At 36.4% G+C, this 27520-nt stretch overlaps 1 protein-coding gene across 12 annotated transcripts in view; it reads right to left on the bottom strand.

The window, feature by feature from the left end:
* Positions 1–27520, bottom strand: part of FUT9 (fucosyltransferase 9) — a 144922-nt gene that overhangs the window by 52998 nt on the left and 64404 nt on the right. For 5 of the 12 annotated variants that reach the window (XR_012054969.1, XR_012054968.1, XM_030267613.4 and 2 more), the window contains exon 2: positions 17426–17519. The exons of 2 other annotated variants lie outside the window; for them this stretch is intronic. Coding sequence is in view for 6 of the 10 variants with exons in the window: in XM_072926675.1 (XP_072782776.1) it covers positions 17426–17519 (94 nt within the window). In the remaining 4 variants the exon portion in view is untranslated. Of the gene's footprint in view, positions 1–1551; positions 17520–27520 lie in introns of those variants that run through there. 5 more of the 12 variants (XM_072926672.1, XM_072926671.1, XM_072926673.1 and 2 more) reach the window with 4 other exon arrangements.

Raw genomic sequence — 27520 nt, 5'->3', positions numbered from 1 at the left:
GACTGCCTCAGGATAACCAGTGAGTAACTTCTTATCTCCAAGTCACTGCTGCATGGACATGCCCCCAGGAGCTTTTGCTTTAGCTCTCTGAAACTGAAGAGTGCTCCTCTTATTGGAATTAACTCTCACTGCTCCCAGTTAAGCTTCCTCTGTTGCAACCAGAACAGTGGATTTTTTTCCCCCCAACATCCAAACACAGGCTTGCTTCCACACATTTCCATGCCTGTCCACAGATTTCTGAAAACAGCCCAGCATGAAAAGGCTAAACAGAGCCTCACAGAGTTAAAAGGCTGAAAATTGAATGAGCTGCTGATCTCAGACTGCATATTTTTATTCTATTGTTTACAACATTCTTTTTCTTCCCCTCTTCACCGCCTCTGTTTTTGAGTTATTTGTTAATTCCACAGATTCCAGTTTTGTGTATTTGTACTCTGAGAATATTATAGAATAATTTTATTCAGTGGTGGTAAATTTTACTTCAAAGAGTTTTAGAAAAATGACCTAAAAGCACCCCGAGGACAGGTAGCCATTAAGATAGATTGCTTAGGAATGGTGCAGACCCTATCACTGGAGACTGGTAAGAGCAAGCTTAGACAAGCACCACTAAGCAATGAGAGATCAGATTGTGCCCCCAGGTCCTAGGGCTGAGCTAGAATGACCTCACTTGGTTCCTTCCAGCCTTGTGCTCATAGCATTAAACACAGATTCTTATAAAACCAACTTAATAAGAACACAACTTGGCAGTCTAAACCTGCAAAGAACTACAGAATAAATGAGTAAAAACATCCCCCATCCTCAAAGTTGTCTTGCAAACTATGAAGTAGCCACATGGCACAGAGTGAAAACGTGAAGGAAAGCAAAAAATTATGTGGACCATAGCAACTACAAAGTCTCTATTTTTAAAGGCTAAACCTAAATCTTCCTGTCAATTGCTAGATCGGGTACAGCTGCTTTTTTTTTTGGTGAATGTCTGAATCTTGACCCCTTGCTGAAGAAAACCTTATTTTCAGCTTTCTTCCCCAAATTGCTGTGCAGTGCACAGCATCCTGCTAAGGCTCAGCAGCCCCCAGCCTTCCCTCTGATTGTTATCTATCCTCTCCTTCTCTCCATGGCAGTCACAGGCTGCCACTCTCCAGCTGCTTACACAACAGCTCAGTGGTTTCTTACTGTGATCCAACTGTACAGCAAAAGACATTAGCCAGGGACACAGAGTCTCTCAGAACAGCAGGGGAAAATGGCTAAAGCACTGCTGTCCATACTGGAGTGACTCCATGTTTACCAGCACTGCCACATATAAAAAACCCCCAAAACAACAAAAAAACACAGTCCTATCAGCAAGAAACTTTTCCAGGCAATCCAGAGTTAGTGTCAGGACACTCCACATGGCAACAGCATTGCTTTCTAATCATGAGCTTATGACTTTGTCTCAGAGGGTACAGGAGGTACCCTTTCCTTCCCTTGGCACAACTGGAAAATAAATGGCATGCAAAACGATCAGAACCTCAGCAGTACTGCCAGCCTTGGTAACATGCAGACAGAACCTTTTTTTACCTTAACTTCCACGTTTGCTTGTCCACATCACAGCTAGTTTATGACCGACAGCAATCTGTGAAAGGGGTGATGGCTTTCCATACTGTGCTAGGTACAGAAAATGGAGTTCTTCACCACTCTAGCTTAGTAGCAAATTTATCTGCCTTGCTAGAAAAGAGCTTTTTATCTTTCTGAATATAAAGCTCATCCTAGTTATGCAGCACAAGCCAGTCCCTGCTTCTTTCAAAAGCCCTGAAAAGGCTCTGCACAAAATGAAGCTGATCAAAGAAAAGTGCTCCAAAAGCAAGTGGTCTCTTCCTCCCCTCTTTCCATGTGGTTTGGGAACAGCAAACTGCTGTTCTCTCTGATTCTGCCAGAATTGCAGAAAGAGCTCTTCAGCAGCTTTGTGACCGGCTTGTAAAGCTGCAGCCAGCCAGCTGAAATATGAATAAAATACCTGCACAAGCCATGTATTTGTGATGGCCACCTGCCCACCAGAAAGCCCTGATTAACTCACAGTGGCTGTGAAAATGATGTAAGCAAAGCCAAACAGAGAGTGAGCACGAAGTGGCAGGAGAAGAACCATAGGCTTTCCTGTGCACATAAGTTAAACTCTCCATCAAAAAATCACAGTTGTTTCTGACTGATTTCCTAATACATAGGTCCCTTGTATAGTTCAAAAAACACCTCCTCCTGTGAAGAAGATAATCAGAATCAGGAAAGAGCAGAGGATACAGATTTATAATATTGAACACTTACTCTAGGGTATATTAGTTCTGTGCAAAGCAAGGCTTTTGGAGCTCTCAGCACCAGCTGTTTGTGTAGATATGATTAGAGGCTAGGTACAGTAGTTACACTGCTCTATCCTGCTGCATAAGCAAGATCAAAAAATTTAATTGAGATTTAATGCTGCCTTTTTTTGCAGATAAACCTGCATAGATCTGAGGACTTTGCCAGTGGCAACACAGCTTGTGAGATAACTCTGTAGCCAGGAAAGAAGAGACCTGAGAGGCCTTTAAGAAATACTATAAATTCCCCATACTCTGATCTCTGCTTAACATTCCACTTCTCTGCTTGCTAGCACCTTTTCCTTAAGAGACTCGTTATACCTCTAGGTTTGGGATCTGTATTGATATAACTGTTTTTTTGGGATACAGATCAATGTTCTTGATTTAATTTGAAAAATCTTCTGTGCTATGGATACTAGTTGCCAGTGGGACAACAACTGCCCTAGAGAGGAAGAAAAAGCTATTTAAGAGCTCAAATCAGTTGCAATCTGCTCTGTGGCTGAATTGGAGAATGCTATGTTAACAGAGAAGAAAGGTGACAATTTATAGGCTTACTTTTTAAAATATGTCCATCCATATTCTTTGCAAATTAGACTTCTTTCCCTCACAGATGGAAGGATAGGCATTTGTTTTACAATACAATCAACAGAACTGGATTTCTTGACTATTCTGAGCTAAGAAGTAATTGTTTGTCAAGAGGATCCAGGATAGCCAAGAGTCCTCATCCAGGTTCTAGTTGTCTAAATGCCTTGAGCAGAACTCCTCACCGATCCAGCTTTCTTAAAAGCCCATCAATGGCTCAAAGCTTCAGTTTAGATTCTGTGCATAGAGAATACTTCATATTGTAATATACTGAGTGCCAAAAACAATGGCTGCTTGAAAAGTGCAGTTCAAATAATTGATGGATTGTAAAGCTCTTGTGTGTGTAAGGACACCAGCACTAATTGGAAAAAAAGAAAAACAGCAGCAATCATTTTCATTGTGCAGCAACAGCTATGTTTTCAAGATTACTTATGTTGGTAGTACCAAATATTTCAAAAGCATAAGCTGTTAAGTGTAAGATAGAAGGTGATTATAAAACAAGACTCTTGAATGAAGTACTTGTCTCGCTGGAGCAAGATTAGTAATTCACCATAAAGATTATACTATACTGTAAAATTTGGACATTGAAAACAAGAGCAGAAAACTTTTAATATCTTATAGAAGTGCTTTTTTACTCAAGCACAGGGAGAAAGAGCAAGATCCACAAAAAGTAAATTCAGAAACTTTCCTAATAAGAAGTTTAAACATATGCATGCACACAAACTGAAAAAAAACTTAATCAGCCAAAACCTAAAACATGATAAAACCAGAATGAAAGCATATTAAAAAAAATATTTTAGATAGCGTATACTATAAAACCAGCAAAACTAACAATCACTCAACCTCTCAAACTGTACACTCTTCTGAGAAAACAAAATTCCACTTGAGAGAAAGCAGTCGTTAATTTCTTGGAGTGTGCATAACTTTCTCTTTGTGCGCACAACAAAAGGAAGAGCAGATAGCTAAGACTATAACAAGCTGAGAAATACAAAGCTTAACAAAGTCACTGAAGAGACTTTTTACGTGGAAAAGAAAAGACCTGAAGTCCTTCAGTGAAGAAATAGCAGATACACAAGAGGAATGGGTTGAAAGAACAATTGTCTGAAAAAATCCTCCAGTAGCTGCAAACACCTGACATGTTCTAAGGTGATGTTTTCTTTTTACTACTGACTGTCCAGGTTAACATAGACACTGATGCCTCTGAGAGCAACTCAAGGTTAGAATGTGGGAATAAAGAATATTCTGCACAGGCTGCTGAAACAACATTGCACAAAGCAGGCCAGCAGTTAGTCCTGAGATAATATTTCTTTTGAAAAGGGTCAAGTTATTTGATCTTTCTTAGCTTATTGTCTTCCTTTTAAGCATCTTTAAAAGACAAGTTAAATGTTTGCAGTCTAAGTTTAATTTTAATATTCAATTTGCACTTGATTCTAATGTTCAGTTACTGGATTTTAGTGTCATACATTTTTCTACTCTTAATAGAAAAAACCAAAAACCATAATGAATTAATGAATGTTTTGCCACTAGAGTAATAATTCAATGTACAATTATTTACTGTGTCTTAGAAATACAATTTGCCAAGTAGCCTTTTTCCCATCTTAAGGTTTGCATAGTCTTTCTCTGGCACAACTTGACTGCCTATTAAAACTAGGCATTTAAAAAGTGGAAAGAAAGAGATTTCCTTTGTTCCTACAATTCAAGGGAGACTTTATATAGCAATTTTACTCAGAAAGTAACTTTCTAAAGAAAGACTGCTTAGATAGGTAGGGGGAAACACAGAGAGAAAGAAAAAGAGCAAGGGAAATAAACTGGAAAAGATTAAAAAAGGGGTCTACATATGAGGTCAGCAGCACTTAATGCTGGATTCCTTTGCTTCAAGGAAATTGGTGCAAAAAAAAGTGATGGCAAGCAGTTGCCTTTTCAAACAGACTGAGAATCCATGCAGTTAATTCAGTTTAGCAAATGTGGGTAGGACAAATTTGATGACAAAAATGTTAAGAGGAACCTAAATCCCTAGTTGATTAGGCTATCCCAAGTCCTAAGAAGCCCCAAACCAGAAACAGGCTCTACTTGTAGGGATCAGGGAGACATGTTGCAGTCCTGCAACCCTGAAAACCTCTGTTTATTTGTCTTTTAGTGCTGGTCATGCTTAAACTCTCTCTGACCCTCTGCCTTTCAGACTCCTGTGCTCTTAGCTGCCTGATGCCAGCACATCCCCAGAAGGGGCTCATTCTTCACGAGGAAGGGCCACTCAAAATCGATAAACTAGCTATTACCCCAGCTCTGAGCCCTAAGGAAATGGATGTGCCTGCAGGAGCAGACTCCATCTTAAATGCACTGTAACAGCTGCTTTTTGTTTGTTTGAATTTAAAGGAAACAGGCATAGGATGAAGTCCCCTTATGCAGATATTGAAGCTATGACCTATTAGATATGAATCTTTCTTCATCCTCAAGTGATTCAGATCTCGATATTTCAATTTCCTTAAAGGCTTTCTAGCTCCTAGACAACAATATCTGTTGATTTTACAATGTGTGAAGAGCTTTAGGAATAGAGGTGAGCAATCCTTTTCTCCTCACTGGAGGCCTAGGTGCTAATCAAGACAATACTGTTTTCTTTTGACCTTTTTCTGTCTCCTGCCTATTGAGTTCCTAATGATTTATGCCCAGGGGCACATCTGCAGCAGAAGAAGGTAGAGTCAGCTTCCTTTCTCATGCAGTTTACAACCCTGTAAAGAGACGGTGAAAGAGGGGGTTTAAATCTCCATTGTTGGAAACACCACAAAAACTGGTCTTAATTTTGGGTGAATAATTTTCTGGCTGCATTTCAAAACGTGTAATTTCCTAACTTCTTCATAAAAGGAAGGGACTAGATCCCTGCTCTTGAGGGAGGAGTCCCAGCTCTGAATTCTAAGAAGGAACCAGTCCTTTAGAGCACTGGATGTATCTTGGTGAAGGATGGAGGAAGACACTCCCCAGTTCTGTCCTGGGCAGCCTTTCACGGTTTGTGGTGTGTTGCACTTGTATAGATTGTTTGCATTAGGTAGGTGCTCCAGGAACCCTAAGGAAGCTTTTGGGCTAACAACCAGACCTGCTGATGGTCAGAAGTTGGCGGTTGTTGAGGACAGCCTTTGATCTCTGTGGTTAGTTGCAGTCAAATGTCACAAAAAACAAATATTAAAGTACCACAAAGACTTCTTCCCAGCCAAATTGAATGGAATGTCTGCTAGAATATATGGCTATTGTAAGTCCTCCTAAAGGAAGTGTAATCAAAAGCAATGATAATATTGTTAGGAAATATTTATTCCACTGACAAGCGCGTTGGTCAGCACTGTTTTACCAGAGCAATTAGAGCCTGCTGATGCCCTGGCAAGTCTCATACACAGGACATAGAACAACGTGGTAGAGAACTTCCTGACTCTTTTATCAGTTTAATCTGAGTTTAGTTGAGCAGAATTTAATTTGAGTTAGGCACTAATCACTTTAGCCAAAGTGTAAGACTACTTTCCTTTAATCAAATACTTTCAAATCTACCAGTTAACAGTACCAGCAAAATAAATACTGCTCTAGTAATAACAATACATTCACTTTTGAAATGCCTTTCCCTAAAGAATCTTTTGGACTTTTGCAAGCATAAAATTTTAATCACAACACAGTCAGAAAATTATTACTGAAACTGCTTTATGTAGAGTAAAGGAGGGGTGGAAATCAAGTCCATTACAATATAATGAAAATTTGAACAAGTATTTGACAACTATGACTTAAATTTGCATCAAAGTAGTGGAATCTGTAGGATAGAATTTTTTTCTTCAAACAAACTTCACCAGAAGGTTGTCATATCACATTCAGATCAGATATATTTTTTATGTATCTTTGTTTCAAAATTCTGAAAACACATCCAAACTTTCTTGATTGAGGTAAATTAGTGCAGGGAAATGGAAGATTTAATCAGATAAAAGTCAAAGACCCCTTGATCTTTAAAATAAGAAAACCCCAACCCTTTGCATTTGAAATTCTACCAGCAAAGCTGGATTTGCTGAAAGACAAGAAGTATCAGAGATGAAATCTTGCTCACAGAAACACTGGAAAATCTGTTAATTTCAGTAGGAAAACCTATTAATTTCAGAATTTCATATTTCAGTATGAAATTCTGAAATTTCACTTTCAGAACAAAACAAAGGTTTTGTTCTTTCAGTGGATTGCAGTGATATGTAAGAAGAGAAAAAAAGAAAGCTCAAAAGCAATCCCTTTGTGCTCCTTAAAGTTAACTTAGAAGTAAAAATCCTAAGGCAACTCAGGAGACAGCAAGACAGATGTAAATCAGAGCACAGGGAATCTAAAATTTGGAACAAGGTGCAAATAATAAACACCCTCCCTTATACACACACATACAGTGACACATACAGTCGGCAACTTCAGGAAAGATTTAATCACCTTTTTGAAGTGTTTCTCAGATTTCACATCTGCAGTATTTTATAAATCCATACTTCTATGTATACTGATATATATATACATGCACTATTTACATGGTATTTCTAGCACACTTAATTCCTTAGATTCCCTGAAATGTGATTTATCAATCATGATTTATATTTCTTTGTATCCATACCCCTACCTCCCTATATATGTAGGATGCAAACACGCACACACACATGATAAACGAATGTTTAGGCATCAGTGCTCAAGCTGCTGGCATCAGTGCTCAAGCTGCTGGCCCTGGATGGAGGCTGTGATCCAATGGGAAGTGCTACTGTTGTCTTGTCATTGTGAGGTGTGCTGCAATGTGACAGCCAGTGCGTGCAGAAGGCAATGGAGTTACTACTACTGCTGTGCTGGCAAATAGGGAAATAGAGCACTGAATTCACTGGGGCACTGAGCCAGGGAGGGGTGGATGGGAAAACAAGGCAGAAAGTAGAGACAGGTAATATTATTATAGAAGAAATAAAATAATTTTCTTTCTTATGTCCTTTAATTCTTTTGTCAGAGAGGACATGAAAGAACATATTGCTCTGAAACAATTATTTCAGCAGGAAACACAGCAGCAAGCTGTATCCTGCAATCCTGAAAATTATTTACAGCATGAGATGCATGAAACCTCTGTAATAATTACTAGAGATGGAAATCTGCCTTTAGATTTCTAGAAAAAGTCTAGCAAGGAAGAGAAGGCAGTTGCTTAGACTAGAATTCTGATGAAATATGTCATGGGGGAATTTGTGAATTTACTCTCTATTAAGAAAACAAGCATGTTTATTGATACAGCTGATATGAATAGAAAGCTTTAAAGAGAAACGATTCTTAAATTCCAATTGAAGTTTCATTCATATTCTGTCCCTTTTTGCATTTTCAGCACCAGCAATTATTATCAACTTCTTTTTTATTACCAGCCAGTTTCTTTCAAGCCTTCTGTTCTTTTAAGTTATGAATAAGACAAACACAATTGTTTTCAACAAGCTATTTTTAGTGGATTAATTTTAGTTGCAAATACAGATGTCTAAGATTTATGAGCATGCATAAAAAAAAAAAAATTCTAAGAACATGTTAGAATAAAGCTTTTAAAGGCTTTTTCTACATATCTTCTCTTTGTTTTTTGAGTTATTCTTGTTCCTATGTCATGTTCAACACCTTAGCATCTGGTTTTGTTATTTATTGTTCTGAAATTATGCTCTGCGATGCCAAAAGGGAAGATTATAATGTAAGTAGAATTTGGTACAACAAATCAAGAGAAAGATATGAAGATCAGAGGAGTATTTTTAAAAATTGAGTTACTTTGGATTTTTTGAGGTGTAACTACAGTGCACCTGTAGTTGCAGCAGAATACTTTTTTATAGATTCAAAATAAGTTAATATTAACTGAAAAATAGAGTTTTCAGATACTCATCAGACAGTCACAAAATTCCATAGAGTTTAAAGGCATTTTTGCTGCTTTATGCTGTTTGAATGCCAAGCAAGTATTTATTCAATGTTTATGGTGTAAGCATTCAAATAGAAAGTAAAATATTACTTAACCGTACTTGTGTGCGATTGACAGATATTGGAATTTGACTGCACTCAGTGCTACTTAAAATGGTAACAAATGAAATGTGTGCATCCAGAAAAGCTGGTTTTGGATGGATGAACTTGACTTGATGAAAGTGAAATGAAATAAATTACACTTCAACCTCTCTGAAACTGGCATATAATGCTGAACTGAACTGTAAGTATTTAACTAGGAGGCTTCAGATCGATTATCTAAGATTTTTTAAATCCTAAATAGAGAAGAAAATACAACAATCTCAATGAGACTTCTAGAAAGATACTTTAAATTGTCATTTTATGCAAGGAAGCACAACAGAATTTTGCAGAGCTGATGTGTTGATAATATGATTACTTCAGCTAGATTTATTTTCCCTTTTGGATTTTACATTACTGTTATCTGCCACATATAAGGAAAATTAGATAAAAATAACACCATGAAGGAAAATGTGGATCAGAATTTAGCTTTGGAATAGATTGACTTACAATATTTAAGAACAATAAAAACCTTTTTACTGTTATAATTATTTGAAGTGAAGAGTAAATTTTTAAAATTTATTTTCCAAAATCCTGCAGTGTATAACCTGTTTTCTGCCAGTGAAGGACAAACTCAGATTTACTGCACGGAAGCTATAAACTATGATGGAAATGAATTTCTTATTTTCATTGGACAAGATGAATTGTGTCCTTTGTTCCCTATTCTCTCTTCATAAACTGCTTCTAAAATGATTTTTGATGCATTGTGCATAAAACTATATTTTGATCTATGTAAGTTCAAAGATACCCGATCACAGATAAGTTATAAGTTTGTCAACACAAAAATCTACCTTGGGAAAGTTGAGTTTGCTAACATTTTCTCAGCAATGTTTTTTTGTCATATTTGAAACAAATTTTCAGGGAAATGCAAAGATGCTTTAATGTCAGTGCACTTCATTAGGGAGAGATTAGTTTGAAAGATTTCAATTTTGCTCAGGACAAAAAGGGAACATTTCAATATCACAAAAATTTTCAGCGGACAAAAATTATCCCAGTGATCATAAAGTTTCCCTTAATGGCTGGAGTATTTCTTCTGCTGTCAAGCTTGATGGAGAGATACACATGGTCAGGATGCTGTCAGGGTGGGATATGACAACAGCATCACATCCCTCTCATGAGCTGTATGACTGAAATACCTTGTAAAAGAAAGTAAGATGTATCTCACCTTAATTACAGCCTGAGTAATTAGTAGTTTCTATTAGGAGACACTCCAGCAACTGTTGCTCTAGCAGGAAGCACCCACAGGAGTACCAGTGTCCCCTAAGCTTCCCATTGTCCTCTAAGATTTCAGGTAAGGGCACCTCAGAAGACCTGTCTTAAAAAGCTTGTACCTGAACATGCACATGTACAATGCTTCTACAATACAATGCTTCTCCTTATCGTGGTAACCCAGATATTATGGTCCTACTAACAGATCGACCCACGCTCTCAACTGCCTCTCTATTTTTTTTTTTACTTCTACTGTTCCCTTTTCATAATTCTTCTGACCCTGTTTTCATCTTTACTCCTTTTCTTTTTGGGGCAATGTCAGAACCTTTCAATTTCTTAGAATTAGAAATGACTGGGGAAATCTGTCAGCTCCAGCAACATACAAACCACTTCACTGAAGTATCTAAATAACACTGTTAATGCCTCTTTTCCTAGCCTTTGTCATAATTTAGAGTGTTTTTATTTACTGAACATTTACACATTTTAAGACACATTAGCAGAACTTTGATTGTTCTTGATAGGGCCCAGCATATGCATTCAACAACAATTATTTCATACGTGGAAATTGGTGAAATAGAGATCAGTCAAAAGACTAGGAGAAAAGGACTTGGAAGCATTTTTTTTTTCTTTGTGCACTATTCCTTTGAAAAAGGGTAAAGATTATCAGTGGGCAGACAAGGAGTGTTAAAGAACTGGAAACCTTAAGACTTCAAGAGTGCTCAGGAGAGACAGGATCTCCAGACTCATCCAGAGTAAAGGTGGCAGAACAGAGGCAGTTTCTTGATAGTTATTTTTATGTTAGAGACATAATATATATATGTCCTACTATGCTATTTATTCTGTATTATTGAGTCAGAATTGAAGGATCATGGCTTTGCTATGTTATTTATTATGCATAATTAATTTCCATGCCTACACGTGTTTACATGAAGGGCATTGCAGTTACTTTCATGGAGACAAGGTGCAGTGTGCATTACATCCCTGACATTTCATGTAGGCTCTTAATCTTACATGCATTTTATACCACCCTCACTCTACTCATTCATTACTAGAGTTGGATCTTGTTACCCCAGCAGCAGACACTCCAAATTAAAAATGACTGCAGGATCTAATCACTGACACTTTCAGATGTAATCATTACCCAGTTAATGAGCATGAATTAAAAATCCCATGAATTTGGTTATAACACTTTATTTTGCAAACTCTTTCTGGACCTGTGATTGCAGGCTTTGTGTAGATTGCCATCCAAATGATGCCTAAAGAGGCTGACCTGGAACAGAGGCTAGACAGAGTTAAAGGAATAAAGTAGGTTTTTATTAAAAGGCTTTCAAGGGATACACTTTGGGCAGTATAAAGGCCTGGCCATGGCTCTGCCCAAGATGGACGCAAGATGGACCCAATATGCACAACCGGTCATGAATTTTCACATGTTTATAAGTTTTGGTCCATTTACATATTGGGGTCAATTGTCCAGTTACAGCTTCAGGTTGTGAAGTCCCATCCTCCCAGACTGCTCTCCTCAATTCACCATTGTTTATACTTCTTGAGCCTAAAGATGCAACGGTGTCCTTGCTTCTCAAGATGGAAAAGGATTGTTTTGTCTAACTAAATAGAGTGTTTGCTAACACATTATATGAAGTTCAGAGTCACACACTAAGGCAGCACAGAATCTAAAAAATATGAAAGCTAAAACTTAAGGCGTCACAAATACCTTGTTTGAAATGAGATGCATTACGTTCTTCTGTCTGTGTTCAGCTTTGTCTGTTCCCAAACCTCGTTTCCTCACTGTTCTGCTTCTCAGATCTGGAAGACTCTGGCTGCAGTAAAAGCACTGTGACCAGTGATGATGCTCTGAACCAAGCTGCTTTTTCCCATGTTCCTCAACATGCCTGATCCAGAGCCTGTATCTGGCCCAACATCTACCTAGTCCTCTTCTGATCTTTAGTGAGGTTCCATACTGGACCTCACTTTTAATAAGCCTAAAATACATTTGTAAGCTTTCAATATGTGTGTGTAATTTGGAATCACTGTTCTCAAACTTTCCCTTTTGATTGGCCACAGTATGACCACTAAGCTATAAAGATATCCATACAACAAACTGGTCAACTTATGATTCCACATAAAGCAGCATAATAAACAAAACCAGAGAGTGCTATAGAGTATAACTATTATCAAACTGAGTACAACACACTAAACTAATTCCTTCTGTGGCTGCCAGGGAAGAAAATCACTTAGACAAAGCAAAGCAAGGGAAACTTAATAAATAAATGATACAGGGAAGGCAATTCTTAGCCCTTTCCCTTTTAACTTTAATAGAAAAGTCTCCTAAGGAGAATAATTCCAAATAGCTGCTTGGGGTAGACTTTTTTCTAAGGGTAAAAAAGATAGGGGAAACACAAATATGGACTTTCCTTTTCTTCACTGATCAGCACTTTGCCTTTTGCTTTGAAAGCTGTTGTTACTCCCTAAATAAACTCCTTGTTACTCCACTTTGTAATAAGGGTGGCAGATGTTTGCTATTGTGCGTCATAAGTCTGAAGGTGTATTTCAGTGGTAAATACAGAGTATGAAACCCACTATTTGGATGTCATTCCCACAGCTCAACTAACATGCTGTCACTGTCATTTTAGCATCCTAATTACATCAACATTGTCCTCTGTGACTCTCACTGCAGATTTCCAATAAAAATGTCTGTGATGAAGGAAGTAGCATTATTGCAATCAAACAGCTGAAAAACATCTCTAATCCTAGCTTGTTCAACATCCCAGACATGCTATGGAACATAGTGAACAGCTAAACATGGCAGGAAAGTACACCTATGCTGTGAACTGCTCTGGCTTAGACAGCTGCTGAGAAGCAGTTAAACATGGATGAGAATTGCCAAATTTCAGTGCACCTCACTCCTCGGACCCTATAACAATGGTAAAGAAAGAGCATAACCAATATAATTTCTGCCTCTTAGTATCTTTCCTGCATGCTTGCATACAGGCATATGAATTTCCACACAAAAAAATCCCACACCATAGAATTTTTCAAAATGTTTTCACCATTGGTTTTGGTTCAATTTCATGGCAAACCTAAATCCAGGAAGCTTGAAGTTCCTGGGTTCTGCAGCACTTTAAATACACAGAGCTATGCAGAAATGTATCTCGAAGGAGATACATTTCTAGGAATCACAGCATTACTACAAAGCTTGAAAAATTAATGTACTCTACCCCAAAAACTAAGATGAAAAAATACAGTACTGATTGCAAAAAATCCTATTAGGAGACTGCAGGAAAGAAGCTCCTGAGTTTCACTGCTATTTCCAATAGAGTATAAGAACTTGCTGCTTGTTCTCTCAAGGCAGAGAGCTCTCAACATGGAAGGTTTGAAATAGTCTTGAACAAATGCTCTTTTCTACCTTTCCTAGTTTTTTTTCTTCTTTTGATGCCACATGGGTCTGAACCATGACTGGAGCCTATTTTGTGTCAGGAGCAAAAATTGTACTGGACACGTTTGGCTGCAATGCGTCATTAGGAACTGGTTTAGCAACTGAGTAGACCCAGAGTAGAAAAATATTAGAGTGATGCTCTCTGTGATTTGGAACTCATCAGAGGTGTGGAATGAATATAGTCTGAATAGCTCCAGCTCTATTATTGTTACAGAATAACTGCTCTAATTTGGAGTAATTTGCCACTGATTGGATGCTCCTGTCCGGTTTTACTGCGTGATAGGGTTATGCTAGTTAGCATGTGTGGTGAAGTATTTTCTGCACACTGTGGTGGTTTTTTTTTTTCCTTTTCTCATAAAATTATCCATGAATTTTACATTCCTATCCTCTGTTGACATCTCTACCAGTGAGAGCACTAGTGAAACAAGCGAAACAAAAACTTTTTCCTCTTCCCCAATAATGGTATACACATTGCTTTCTGCACCTTTGGTGAAGAAAGCAATGACTATGGTTTGCCAGCACTGTCCTCGCTTCTAAAATATGAAGAAATATGAATAATATGTTTATTTTGTGCAAAAAATACAGAAAATTTTATTCTGCTGGGGAAAGATATATTGAAGTCTAAAAACGATTTCAGAGCTACTTATGCTATATATAACTTAAAGTGACTCCTTAATCTGTTATTAAAGAGAAAAAAAAATGAAGAAAAAAAAGAAGGTTAGGATCCTTGCAGAGCTCTCAGATCTAGAATACATTCTTGGGTGAAAACTTCATTCTGGACCATCAAAGATGTCTGTTCTGAATAGGACATTGATCTGCAGCAAGTCTTCCCAAATGCACATGGAGCTCCCATTCACATTCTAGCCTCTTCCACAGTTTTTTCCTCAGATTGCCAATCTCACTACTTAATCAAGGTATCAGTTTTCAGCATTGCTCCCAAAGGATTGCTGAGTGTTACAGCAATTGTCCAGCTTTGGAAATCCTGGTATAGCCAGATATGTTACCTGTAAACAAACATGGTTTTTTAAGAAATTGTAGAAAGCATAATGACTAGTCTGGTATTTAATTTTGCTATAAATGAAAGATTTTTGTTACATAAATAAAATCTCCCTCTACACCAAAATGAAAAGGTTTATTTCACTGTAAACTTCTTTACACTTTCCAAGTATCATTTAATTCCTACACATATACAACTATACTTCAGACTACCATAAAAGAGAATCTGTGATGTCACTTCTGAGAGAAATTAGAAATGAGAGCAACCTATCATAAGTTTGAGTGTTGGTGACATTTTACCTGGTCTGCTTCAATGTTGAAATAGCTGATGGGGACACTGGCAAGTCAGATCTTATGCCTTGATTTTGTTTCCTCAAACAAAAAATCAAGAAGAGAGACTCACCTTCTTTGTACAGCATTCTGAAAGTAGGTACAGAAATTATCATGTAACTAATATTGTGTAACTTTCTCTTGTACTGACTGAATCCTCTGTTAAGTGAATAATTGTGATCTGTGACAGCTTTGGGCTTGCAAATCAGTGCAGATGAGATTCAGCAGACTGGAAAAGCAAAAATCAAAAAGTGCTCTATCAGATTACTTCCTAATCTCAGTGTCACGTCAAGTGCACATGTAGTAACTGCAGAAAAAACTCTGATTTGCATTTCTGGTAGGTCCAGATCACCAGATCATAGCCTCAATGTGTTTGCTTTCCAAATAAGACCAAAATAAATGATTTTAGTTCCAATATAATGGGAGCACTAGCTGTAATTTACCTGAGCTGATGTATCCAACCTTTTAGCATGGCTTTGAGGGGCTGGCTGCACTGGTGCCCTGAAAACCAACACGGAGCAGAGCTGGCTCACTTCTTGAGTACGGACAGATCCACTATGCAGCAAAGATCTTACACAGCATAGACATTGTGGCAGTCCTTATGAATCACAATTCATTAGCTCTTCTACTACTTCACACAAAAGGGCAATGGGGTCAGCACTTTGCTCACAGGAGGCTCATACAGGTAATAGTAAAACACTGCATGGATCTTGTGTGTAAAGGATTTCCTGTTTGAAAGATTGTCATGCACTTTCTTTTATTGACACCAATTTTTTTAAGTGGAGAAAATACAGTTTCTATTCTAGTATGACTTCAAAGCCTAGAAAGAGCAGTTTTTAGTCCCAAGGTGATATGAAGGATTACACTGATGGGCACAGAGGAAAAGCAGACTAGGCAAATATACCGCAAGCTGATATGGAGTACAGCTATTATTATTACTATTACATTTTGTCTGCCTTTATATACTGTATATATAGACACTTGGTAGTAGAGTAGAATCTTTGTATACTGTATATATAGACACTTGGTAGTAGAGTAGAATCAGCAGTCTCTGTTCATCTATTCATTACTTTCAGATATACTTCAAGTGCTTTTTTAGTTGACATTGATCTAAACCCAAAGAAATCAATAAGAAAAAGTAGACTACAGCAGTTGCACATTAGATTAAAAGAAAAAAAAGTATGTAAGGAGTTCAATCCCATGTTTAAGTTCTTTCTTACTGCATTATCAGTGTAGTTATGCCATTGTAGCACTTTGCTATTAAAATTCATTATCAAAGGTTATTTTTGAGAAAGTATAAATTCTAAAAGTTTTCAGTTGTGCCATTGTGTCTGAGGCAAAAGTTACCCTAAAATTCCTTGTTCAGTTTTCTTCTCTCAGCTACTTCAGATTATTTCCCCAAAACATGACTTTCAATTCAGAGCTATCTTTTTAATGACATATGAATTAGAGCAGTGATCACAGATAATTATTTTTTCTGCATTATAACTTTAATATGCTCTTATTAAGCTCACAATATTGTTTTATAAACTTAATTATAAGGATAATAAGGATGAATGAAGACTCATTTCTATTTTCTTTCAGAATAACTTCTCTGTGGGAGCTAAAGAAAAAAGCTAAAAAAAGGCGTGACAATAAGAAGATTAAATATTAAGTGCCAGCAAGTGTTTCTATTTCTCTGTGAAGACTTATATATACCATTAGCTTTTTAATGATTCTTACAGAGTATTTTATAACTGGTTTACATGGAGTATAAATAAATCACCTAATTTTGGACTAGCCATTTAATAAAGGATGTTAATTAACTCTTTTACACACAAAAAACCTGTTAACTCTTACTATGCAAGTCTAATGATGATGGCCACATTAAATTCCTGATTTAGTACATACTAATGGTTTTGAGAACAAGTGTAATTTAAGCTTGAGCTATACATTGCAGAATTCTACAAAGTCCCAAGTCAAAATAGTAAGGTTGGTGAAACGCATCCTCTTTGTGGAAGGAATAAGGTCACACTTTTAAAAATCACCTGACATAGATATGCATTAGAAATCCACCACTGATTTCAAAACAAACCTAGACATTTTAATTTGGACTTCAGTCTTCTAAAACAGGCATGTTTTCTAAACTGGTCATATAATCTATTTTCATATTTAGGGAAAGAGACTACTCAGTAAGTAATTCACAAAATAGATGTCTTTTAGGGAGACTAGATGCTTATTTTTTATTTTCTCTAGGGATGTAGAGCTATTAATTCTTTTTGGAGTCAAGTGCATGAAGTAGGGTCAGTTCTTTCTGGATTAGTAGGTGGAGAATGTATGGAGCATGTCTGAAATATTGTTCTAGAAAATAGGAGAATAAAATCCAAATACCTTCTCTGTGTAATTTGTGTTCTTATCTTCCAGGAAAGAAATCTAACAACTAAGCTGTAGGAAGGAATTCAGAAATAAAGGTCTTTGTGCATCACAGGTGAGACTTAAATACTTGACTACTGTAACAGAATGTAATTCTCACCAGTACATTGTGGCTGTGGAGACAAAATCTTCCATCTGTGATGCATCCTAGAATACAGCAGCTTCATGAGACAGATTGCAGAATGGGTAAATATCTGTTTTAAAATGAAACAAAACACATTTTAAGGTCATCTTGTGATGTCATAAGTCAGTGCTTTCAGCTACATGTCAGTTAAGTATCCTTCCTCTCTCTCCGTGCTGATTTACGTGAAGTTCAGTCATATTCCAAAAATCATGAGGGGATGAGATATACTATAGGGAGAACACATTTTGATTTGAGAATCCTAGGGGGGTAATGAGATGTCCTCAGGCTTTTGGTAGCACAGTCACAGTAGAAAGGTCTGTGGCTTCCACAGAGCCAAGGAGCCAATGTGTGGATTTCCACTCTAGAGACCTCACCAACAATTTGGATGAAGAGGTCTCCAGAGACAGAAAGCCTACATGGCAGCTGAGAGGGTAGACTGTCCCACAGGTGCCTAAACATTTGAACTTAGGAACATGAAGCTGTTGCCTAAGTTATCTTCAATCAGACTTTGACTCTCTAGGCTCTATATGAAATATTTCCATTAGTGCCTGTATGTTAAATGTTTTACTTTTATGTAAGGGCCTAAAAATTCAAGCAAAATACCAAGGGAATTTACTAAATATTCTGGGTATTATATTAAGCAGTTAACATTCCTACCTTCAAATTCTGCCCTCTCCATGCCTTGTACTTGCTTTTGAAAATGAGATTTTAGAAATTCTTTCATAACCTACTCTGAAAAGCTACGCTCCCATTTTACTAGAAAAGTGCAGAAGTTTTATTGGTCCAAACACTGACTTATTTTCATAACATCAAGTTTGCCTTTAAAGAAAAAATAAAGGAGAGTGTAAATACTAATCTTTTAGGGCTTTGATATATTTGAAAACAGAATCCAATTAAACCCCTATATTTGCTAATCTTTGTCTTAATAAAGTTGCTGTGGGTGTTACTGGCTGTTTATATCATGAAAACATGGAGAAGCAGCATGATTATTTTCCTATTTGTGTTCAGATGTTTTACCATCATAGACACATTATATAAACATTTACCATTATAAACACATGAGAAAACCTGCTTGAATCTATTCAATATATAAATCAGAAAACAGTTTTAAAAAGGAGAGAAGGTAATTAACTTCACTTCCTAATGATGCTCCTAATTTAAACTATGCAAGAGATGTTTAATGAGTGAGAGAAATTTTGCAGAAAAAAACCTGCTCTTCAGTTAAAAAACAAAATGAGAAGTAGCAGAGTTTGAATCTATTTGCACATCTTCAGCAGACTTACTCTGTGACCTTAACCAAAGTGTTTAATTTTTGTGCCATGCAGTTTTTCTATAAAACAGAAATTATAAGTCAGCTTGCTGAGAGATTGTGGGCCTTAATTGTTTAGTATTTATATCTTCTGAGAGAATATAGATAGGATTGCAGAGTGTGATGAATGATTAACATTATTTTGCTGTTACCAAGCTCTGATATTTTTGCCCCGCTATTTGATCATACAAAAATTTTTACTTTTTATATCCAACAACTGCCCTGACTGAAATGTATTGAGCAACAAATGTGAAGTCCTTCTCATGTCTCTTAAATGTAATTAATGACCAAATTACTCTCAAAGGCAGTAAAGAACAATAATGTTTAAGTCTACCTCCACTGATTGCACCTGCCAGTTCCAGAGGAAGATGAGTAAAGAGTGTCTTCCAGGTAAAATATATTTACTGCAATTTAACGGTTTAAACCCTGCCTCCCCAAATCACCATAAAACTAAGCTTCAGGCTTAGCATGCAGGTCCTGGAGAATGGAAATAAACCCACAACTTTCTGCTTCTGATTGAGCTGGTGATTACATTCGTGGTCAACAGAGAAGATTTGTTTTGCAGGTGATGAGTTCCTGAAGCACAGGTCTGGCCCACACAGCTGCTGGATCTGAGTGCTCCAGGCAGAACATTAAGCAAACCTCTCAAGCTTGGTTACAAGAAAAAGGCTACATAGGTACCAAATGCACTCTAATTGTTGATGACTTGTTCAGAGAAATTATAGCGTAATACTTGTGATGAACAAGTACTGCTACTTCGAAGCAACAAGTAATTGCCAACAAATATCTTCAAAAATTTCCTACATAGTCCATCATGCCATTACAAATGTGAAATGAATCCAACAAACAAAACAAAAAAAAAAAAACCCAAAAGAAAATAAAATCTGTGCACAATAAACACAGATACAAAAATGGTTTATGAAAGTGCTGTGGTAAAGAAAAAACACAATAAAATAATTAGAAAATATCACAATAAAATAATTAGAAAATCTGGAATAAAGTTTGCTGTTTATTTATTTATTTATTTTATTTATTATTTGAAATGATAATTTAATCTTTGTAATTTAAAATGTTAATAGTAACATGCAAAAATAAAATAAGCTTTTCTGTGATGAAGAAAACCAGCCCTTTCAGGACAGAATCATAGTCTCTTCCATCAGACTTGAAGAGAATTAAACATATGTCAGTGTGACAGGTCTTAAATTCACAGAAAATAATACCGGGATGCAAAAAATAAAATTTCATATTATTGAATGCTAAGGACATCACAGCCACCGGGCATGACAAGTGACAATGACTGATCTAGACCATGTAGCAAGTATGTTAAATAGTGTTTTGAGCAAAGTAAGAGTGCAAACTAAACTCCTCTCCTATTTATGACTTACTGGTAAAAAAATTTTGAATGCCCTTAGAAGAACAAGATGCAGATATTTTTGACCAATATGATCATATTTTTAATTTGCCAAATACCTTTACAACCCTGGAATACATTTGCAATCTATCAGATTAATCCAATATTATATAAGTATCAGATATGATTTGAAGAAACAGAAGGAAGAAATGTAATTAGAATATAAGAAAAGGCACAATATGTGTATTCTTTTTTGAATTCCTGCTGTCTAGCTTTCCCATGCGTGTGTCACACCTTTCCAATCTGACCTTCAGGGTAAAGAACCAAATGTGCAAAACATGAGGTTTCTTATTTTGTACGCAGAGCCTTTTTTATCTTCTCCTAGCTATTTCAAATCCATTAAATATTTCAGTTGTAGTTTGGGTATTTTCAGACCTACATATGGTTTTTATCTGGTTCATACGCTAAAATATTTCTCTTAGATCCTTATCATTGACTTTCTCAGTAAAATGCCTCTTGATTAGCCTCTGGTTTTCTCTGCAGTGTGCCAAATTCTCCTTCAAAGCTGAGTCAAAGACTTTTGAATATTACCAGCTTTGTTGGTGTGTAGGGTAAGGATTTCATCTGAGTGTTGTAGCTTACATTAAAACTGTCTGCTGTGCTAAGGGTACAACTAGGCCTGCACCAAACACACAGCAGGCCTTGGAGAACAGCTCCAGGGGATAACCACCATGCTGCACACCCTTACCTTCAAGCAGCTGAAGAACACTTGGCTTAAAGCATTCAGTAGATGTGTTCTTAAAACGCCAAGGTTGTACTTCAGGAACACAAACTAATTTAAAATGGAATTAGCAGCTACTTGCTACAGTGAGATTTCCCAGTGAGAGACTCTTCAGGATGCTCTGAGCAGTTTTTTACACAAAATATTGAAAATGAATTGCAGCGCAAAACCTCTTAACTCCCTACACTTACCAAAGGCATCTTTTCCCACTTCCTCTCTTCCAATATACTTTTTTTTAGATGTTTCTGTTTACCCCCTCAGAGAAATCAAAAGGGAGTGTGTATCTTTGTTCTTTTTTTTGCTCTATCTGATATTGCATTAGCTCTGAGTCACCTGCATTCTCCTGAGCTCTCAGTCTGATCTTGTCTAGGAATTGTACTCATTAACACAGCTGAAACAAGTTCACAAAGACAACACTAGCATAATGTACAGAGTACAGAGTCAAGGTCAAGTTGCTTAACATATGCATTTGTTCAGCTGTTTTTGAATTTCCTCCTGCAAATGTGAGCTTGGAGACTGAGTGAGCTTGCTCAATGCTCTTAGAGATCCCAAATGGAATAATTCAATGTAAGGTTCTTGCATCTGCAAAACTGGGTTTTCAGCTTTAAATTTTTTTGCTGTTGTTTTAAAAACTATTTTAAAATTTTAGCTACTACAAGTAGAAAAGATAGTTTTAGAGTGTATTACATTATCTGAGAAATAATTAAATACATGGAAATGGTAGCTGTACTATAAACATGTGTGGAAAACAGTAGTAAAGAAATGGAAGCTGTTATTTCCTGATGGCTCTAAACTATGATATATATGTTAGTCCCTTTTGCTCAAACTGAAAATATGAAGTACTTTTTCCATATACATTTTATTATTCAGTGGAATTGACTTGCACTTTTGTGTTAGGAGTCATGTCCTGCTTAACAGATGATGGACAGAGCCTATCTCAAACTGAGTTCATTTGAGTCATCAGATAGCCCAAACTTTTTTAATGTTTTGCAAAACTATATGACCACAGAACCCCCTTCTTTATAAAGATGTAGTTTAAGCAGTTTATGTAACACTTAATTGTAGTTTCTAAAATATTATAGTATTAACATATCTTTTGTCAAGTTCCTGGAGGGCTCCATCAAAACAAAAATTTCATCATGTTTGCAATATGAGCATTCCCTTGCAGGTGGAAAACTTGCTTCAGGAAATATTTTGCCTGAGCCAAGATACAGTAAATGATGGCAGCAAAAGAGGAGAAGAATGATAAGACAAAAATAGAGCAAGGAAGATCATGCATTTAAGTATGCAGTTCTCAATGGCTTTAGAAAACTTAAAGTATCTATCTAGATCAGCCATCCTATTTGCTAGTGGATTAATACCAGAGTGCTCTCTCTTTTTTTTTTTTTGGTTTTTTTTTTGACTTTTCTTTCCTTAGTTGTTAATGGCAAGATTGACTCGAGGAGCCTGTTGTAGCATTAAAGGGCAACCTAGAGGGAACTTGAAAGGTGTTTGCTACCACAGCAGCTATATGAGCAAAGATGGACAGGTTCCAAGGTGAGTACAATGGCAAAAACATAAAGGCTGACTCTGATGTAGTAGGAAACAGAAGAAGGAGAAAGAGCTTCAGAACAGAAGCAAGCCTTTCATATCAACTGACACGGCTATTTTGGCAGCTGTATTTTATATGAGCAGAGCAGTGCAGCAAGGAGCCTGGGCAAAAGCCTAAGAGAGCAGAGGAGGCCTTCAGCAGCAATAAAAGAAAACACAATGTAAGCTGATCTGAAGGAACCACCTGGCTTTATCATGGCAATAAAGGCAATGGAAAAGGAGAAATTAAAATTTTTCTCTTGCAAGTTAAGACATCACTGTTTTTTTAATGTTAGGATTATCTGAAAAATCTGCAAGCACTGCATCGTGGCAATCCAGTCTAATGGTGGGAAGGGATGGAACATCTAGGTAAGAAAAACACAGAGTATCCCCATGTCCACACACTAAGTCATTATTCTTATTGCTGACCATTATTTTATTCCCTTTCTTTCCAGTGTACTTTACAAATATTCTATATAGCAAATATTCTCCAGCATGGTCTTCAATCTCTCCTGGCTGATTTCTGTTTGCTTGGTGCTTGCTGAATACTCTGAATGAATAATCTGAAATCTTTAAATCTAATTGCATTATTTATTATGTTTTTGAGTAGACAACTAACTCTGCACTTAGCCTCTGAGATGTTAGAACTTGACTGGATGTTGACTTGGCTGCTACAGAGGATATCATTGTCTTTTTCTCCTTTTGCAGTGTGACTACCAGAATGAAGGTACTGTCCCCTTAATCCTTTTAAAGAAGAGGCCTTTTCTACAGGATATGGCCTCTCAAAACAAATGTGAGGAGGGAGGTTTATAAAATCCATTTATACTTCACAAGTAGAAGCCAAAAGGCATTTATAGCCAATAACAGGGATTCTGTATGAATTATGTTTCAATAATTGCATTGGTCCTGAGTTAAATAATTTCCTTACTCGTTTTTCTATCATTTTTTCTCCATCAAATTACAAGTACGATATCTGAGTGCAAAATAGCCCTAAGATTGCCCTGGTATACTACAATTATTTCCTGAACTGAAAGATTCCATCCCAGATAACACTCACAAATCGTCTTTCCATCCTGCAACCACTCATTTCACTTTTAACATTAATCTCCAAACTGAAATCATATGGAACACTCTTTGAAATACATCCTTCACAGGTATTAGGAATAATTTCCTCTGGTCTGAACTCATATGCATCCTCTATTCATTTAGGTAGGCAGCAGAGTAGCCACTTTTTTCTGGCTTTTCTGCCTTTTTTTATAATCCAAATCTTGTGGCAATTTTTGTAACTTTTTTCTAATGAAAGGAAATTGAAGAATGGGAGAATACAGTGCTCAGATTTACTTGTCTTAAGAACTAGAAAAGGATTCAGGCAGATACAATTTAATGCTGCAATGCCTAAAACTTCCACACTTGGAGCCAAGCATAACATTTGCACAGAGGGGTGCACTGTGCTACTGAGAAGGGGAGCACTTGGAGTTGGGTTTGCAATATAAAATCAGGTGCCCTGTTCCCTTGAATGAGTGGGACATCTGGATATGTACAAGAGGGATTTGCATTTAACAGCAGCTGAAACTATTTGATGCTTAAACCAGTTCAGAGCTGGTCAATCTACGACTCCATTTTGCTTACAAGTAGGCATCTTCAGATGGTAGGGGTCATGTCTCTTAAACTGGAAAATGGATCCTGAAACCCAGCCCCAGACCTTGGCTACCAAATAAGGTGTTAAGTGGCCTTTCCTTCCTGGGATGTGAAGAATACATGATTGTAGAGTACAGCACTCATGATTGTTAAGTTTGGAAAAGACCTTCAAGAACATCAAATCCAAATAAGAGCAAGTATTTTCAGAAGACTGTCCTAGCCAACAAACTCATTGTAGAAAGATGTTGGTAAAAAACTTCTATTTTTTCCCCTGTTGCATTTCGTCAGCTAAGAATATGAAAGAAATGGAGGGTGAAAGGCTTGTTTTTTCCACATCTCACTAGTGCAGAAGTTTGTTGTTGCAACACACACCTAAAAAAGAGTATTCTAGAGGTATCCTGCCAATATGCTCAATTGTAGGTAGTCAGTAAGTATAATGTTTGACCTGGAGATAATTGAAAAGATAAGAAGTAAATTCTTCCTGTGCTGAGGAGGCATAAAGCCAGAATAGTTATAATTGCCTTCAAAACAGAAGCTTTACCCGTGAAGCCTGGCTGCTACCTTGAATTTAGATGCCGAAATTATTTTTTTCCATTTGAACCTCCTGAATCACTTCAACTAAGCAGAATTACTCATGACCTCAATGTTGAACACAAAGTATTTGGATGGTCATGGACACGAAGCAAGATGCTTAATAATGGAAGTGAAATTTTCCAAAATTCCTGTCTGGGTTAGTATAAACTTGTCTCCCTTATCTGTCAACACATATATACAACCAGCATGGCTACTTTGGTTCCAAATTATAATGTCTCTATCTGCTTCTGATCTGATGGGAAAGCTCTCTTCTCTTTGGGAAAGAACTTTGCAAATCTTGCAAGCCTTTTTAAACTTTCTCCAGTTTCATCCATGAAAGCCTATTAGTTACTGATGTTTACACTAGGCAAGTTGTCCTCATGGGAATCAGGCAGCATGATACTTTCTAGAACAGAAATAGTCTCTTGAAACCTCAAAGCCTTCCTACTTTAAAGTGCTGCTTGTTGATAATTTCTTTCTTGTTCACATATGCACAAAAATACCAGTAAGTATGTAAATAGAACTGAAAAACTGATCAAGATTTACTGGTAATCTATTACAAAAAGGTACAAAATACTACGTAATTGTCCTTATTAAGAACTAAAATGTTTCACAGTTATTTAACATTTTTATCTCCTTTTGCTGACTGTAAATTCAGCTCATATATAAAATTAAGTAATAAAAAAAAATATTAAAGTGAATGTCTAATTTTTCTATAATACAAATGTGCTGCTTCAGCCTCAAGGAGTTTCTCTTCCTGCATCGTTAAGTTGGTTGACAGTCAATCCACTTTGTTCGTCAAAAGATTTGAGAAAGCCATTTCCACCACAAGTTCTTCTATATTACTTTTAAAACATCAGATAACTTCCTTTATCTTTCTAGATGAAATGGCATTCACTGTATCTCAGGGTTTTTTTGTGTTTGTTATCCATAGGTTATCTTAATTTGACTTTTTTTTTTTCCCAGCTTTCTGCCACTTTTTCATTGTCCTAATTTAATCTGATCCTGTGATTCTTTTTTCCCTAGAAATGATTTTTTGCTATTTCTCTTAGTTGACAATATAATTTTTCTTGAGCATATTTCTTATGCTCTTGTCTAATTAGCTATGATATAAACCTATTCCACTCACAAAAAAGGCAGTTTATACTTGCTTAATTGACCTACATCATGACGCAAAATAGATTTTAATATCATTTACAACATAAACTGAAAATTTAATATGAAAATAGATTACTCTGTGTTTCTCCAAAATTCAAATTATTCTAAGGATGTTGGTATTCCTTATTATACTAACTTTCTAAAGGAAATATAAAAGTAATTTTCATTCATGTGTGTTGACAATTCTACTGAGCTGTTACTCACGTGTAAAAAGTTAAGCACGTGCAAAAGCATTTCACAGGAATAATTTTAAGATAATGATCATCTCTGGGTAGTTATTTAGAGAATATTGTACTGAAGCAATTTGGATTCAAGTGCCCTATTTTTGGTTTGAAAAAGGCAAGACTAAGACACATGCAAATGATTCCTCACACCTACATATGAGTACAAAATTTTTGGTACCAAGCTAGAAAAAGTGAACATTACCTTTGACAGCTGTAATGTGGGACAATAACATAGTAGCTTGGACAATAGATTAAAAAAAAAAAAAGGTTGTTTTTTTTTTTTTTCTGGACGTTCTGCTTGATTGAAAAGTTCATGATCAATTCCCAAAAGGAGAGTTATATTTTCTCCAGCATATATGTCTGTATCTTCTGTCCTTTGGAGACACTGTAGCTATGTGTAGATAAATATGAGAGAACAGAACAGGCTTAATAAAAATCAACAACAGATTTGTTTGAATAAGGATTGCATGATCAGGATTTTTACTAGCAGGCTGGCAAGTATCCAAGGTTACACATCCTTAGAGGGAAAGAATACACAGAGAGTGAAGACAAGTTGAAATTTAGAGTAAAAATATTTTACGATTTGAGAACTCTTGTCTTGGGAATATATAGCAACTTTATATTTTCACTGTATTTCTACAGTGCTAGTAAAAGTCTGACCTGTGTTGGCCCTAGAATTTCCATCTGTATGTATTAGGGCAAACTCAATACCTTGAAGCTATTCCCTGCTCACTCTTTCTAGTTATTATTCCTAAAACTGACACACATGAGTTGGCAATAGTATAACTAGCACAAGATAAGTGACTTTTTGCTGCATTTCCCCTCATCCGCTTAAGAAAATTAAGTGATATAGCATAGATTTTATATGCAGAAAACTCTTCCAGAGAATTATAAAATATTTAAATCCATATGTATAGAATTTTTCTCTGAAGTGAAATGTCCTTAATGTTGCAAATGGGCAGCTCAAACCAGCTCATTTTTGTCCTTTTGTTGGTGTGTCCTTCTCATAGGGGTGATTTATACCACCACAAGACTGTTACAGCTAGTGCAGAATTGAACATTTATCTAATCAAAATAGTTGCATTGCAAAAATTTTTTTTTTTTCTCTGCGCAGGAATTAGAATATACAATCACTATGAAAACTGAAAAAGAACCTGTGCAATTGTCTTACTGACATTACTGTTACTGCACTACCAAAGAAGACACTATTGCCTTATAGAAGAATCCAAATTCAAATACAGGAATAAAATGGGTGAGAGAGATTATCCACAATTAAAACAAAAACCAAACCATCAAAAAAAACCCACACCAAAGGGTTCTTTGCCCAGTCTTTTGCATTGGTATTTAATTTTCATCTGGTTGCAGAAGATGGGAAAAGGAATAGTGAAAGAAATCAAATAAATATATAAACCACTTTATATTTAAGTTAAAATATTTTTAAAAATCATTAACTCACTTTTAAAATTGC

Source organism: Taeniopygia guttata, chromosome 3 (assembly GCF_048771995.1).
Source record: "Taeniopygia guttata chromosome 3, bTaeGut7.mat, whole genome shotgun sequence".
Classification (NCBI taxonomy): Eukaryota; Metazoa; Chordata; class Aves; order Passeriformes; family Estrildidae; genus Taeniopygia; species Taeniopygia guttata.
The sequence above is the reverse complement of the archived record's forward strand: the minus strand, read 5'-3'. Positions and strand labels throughout refer to the sequence as shown.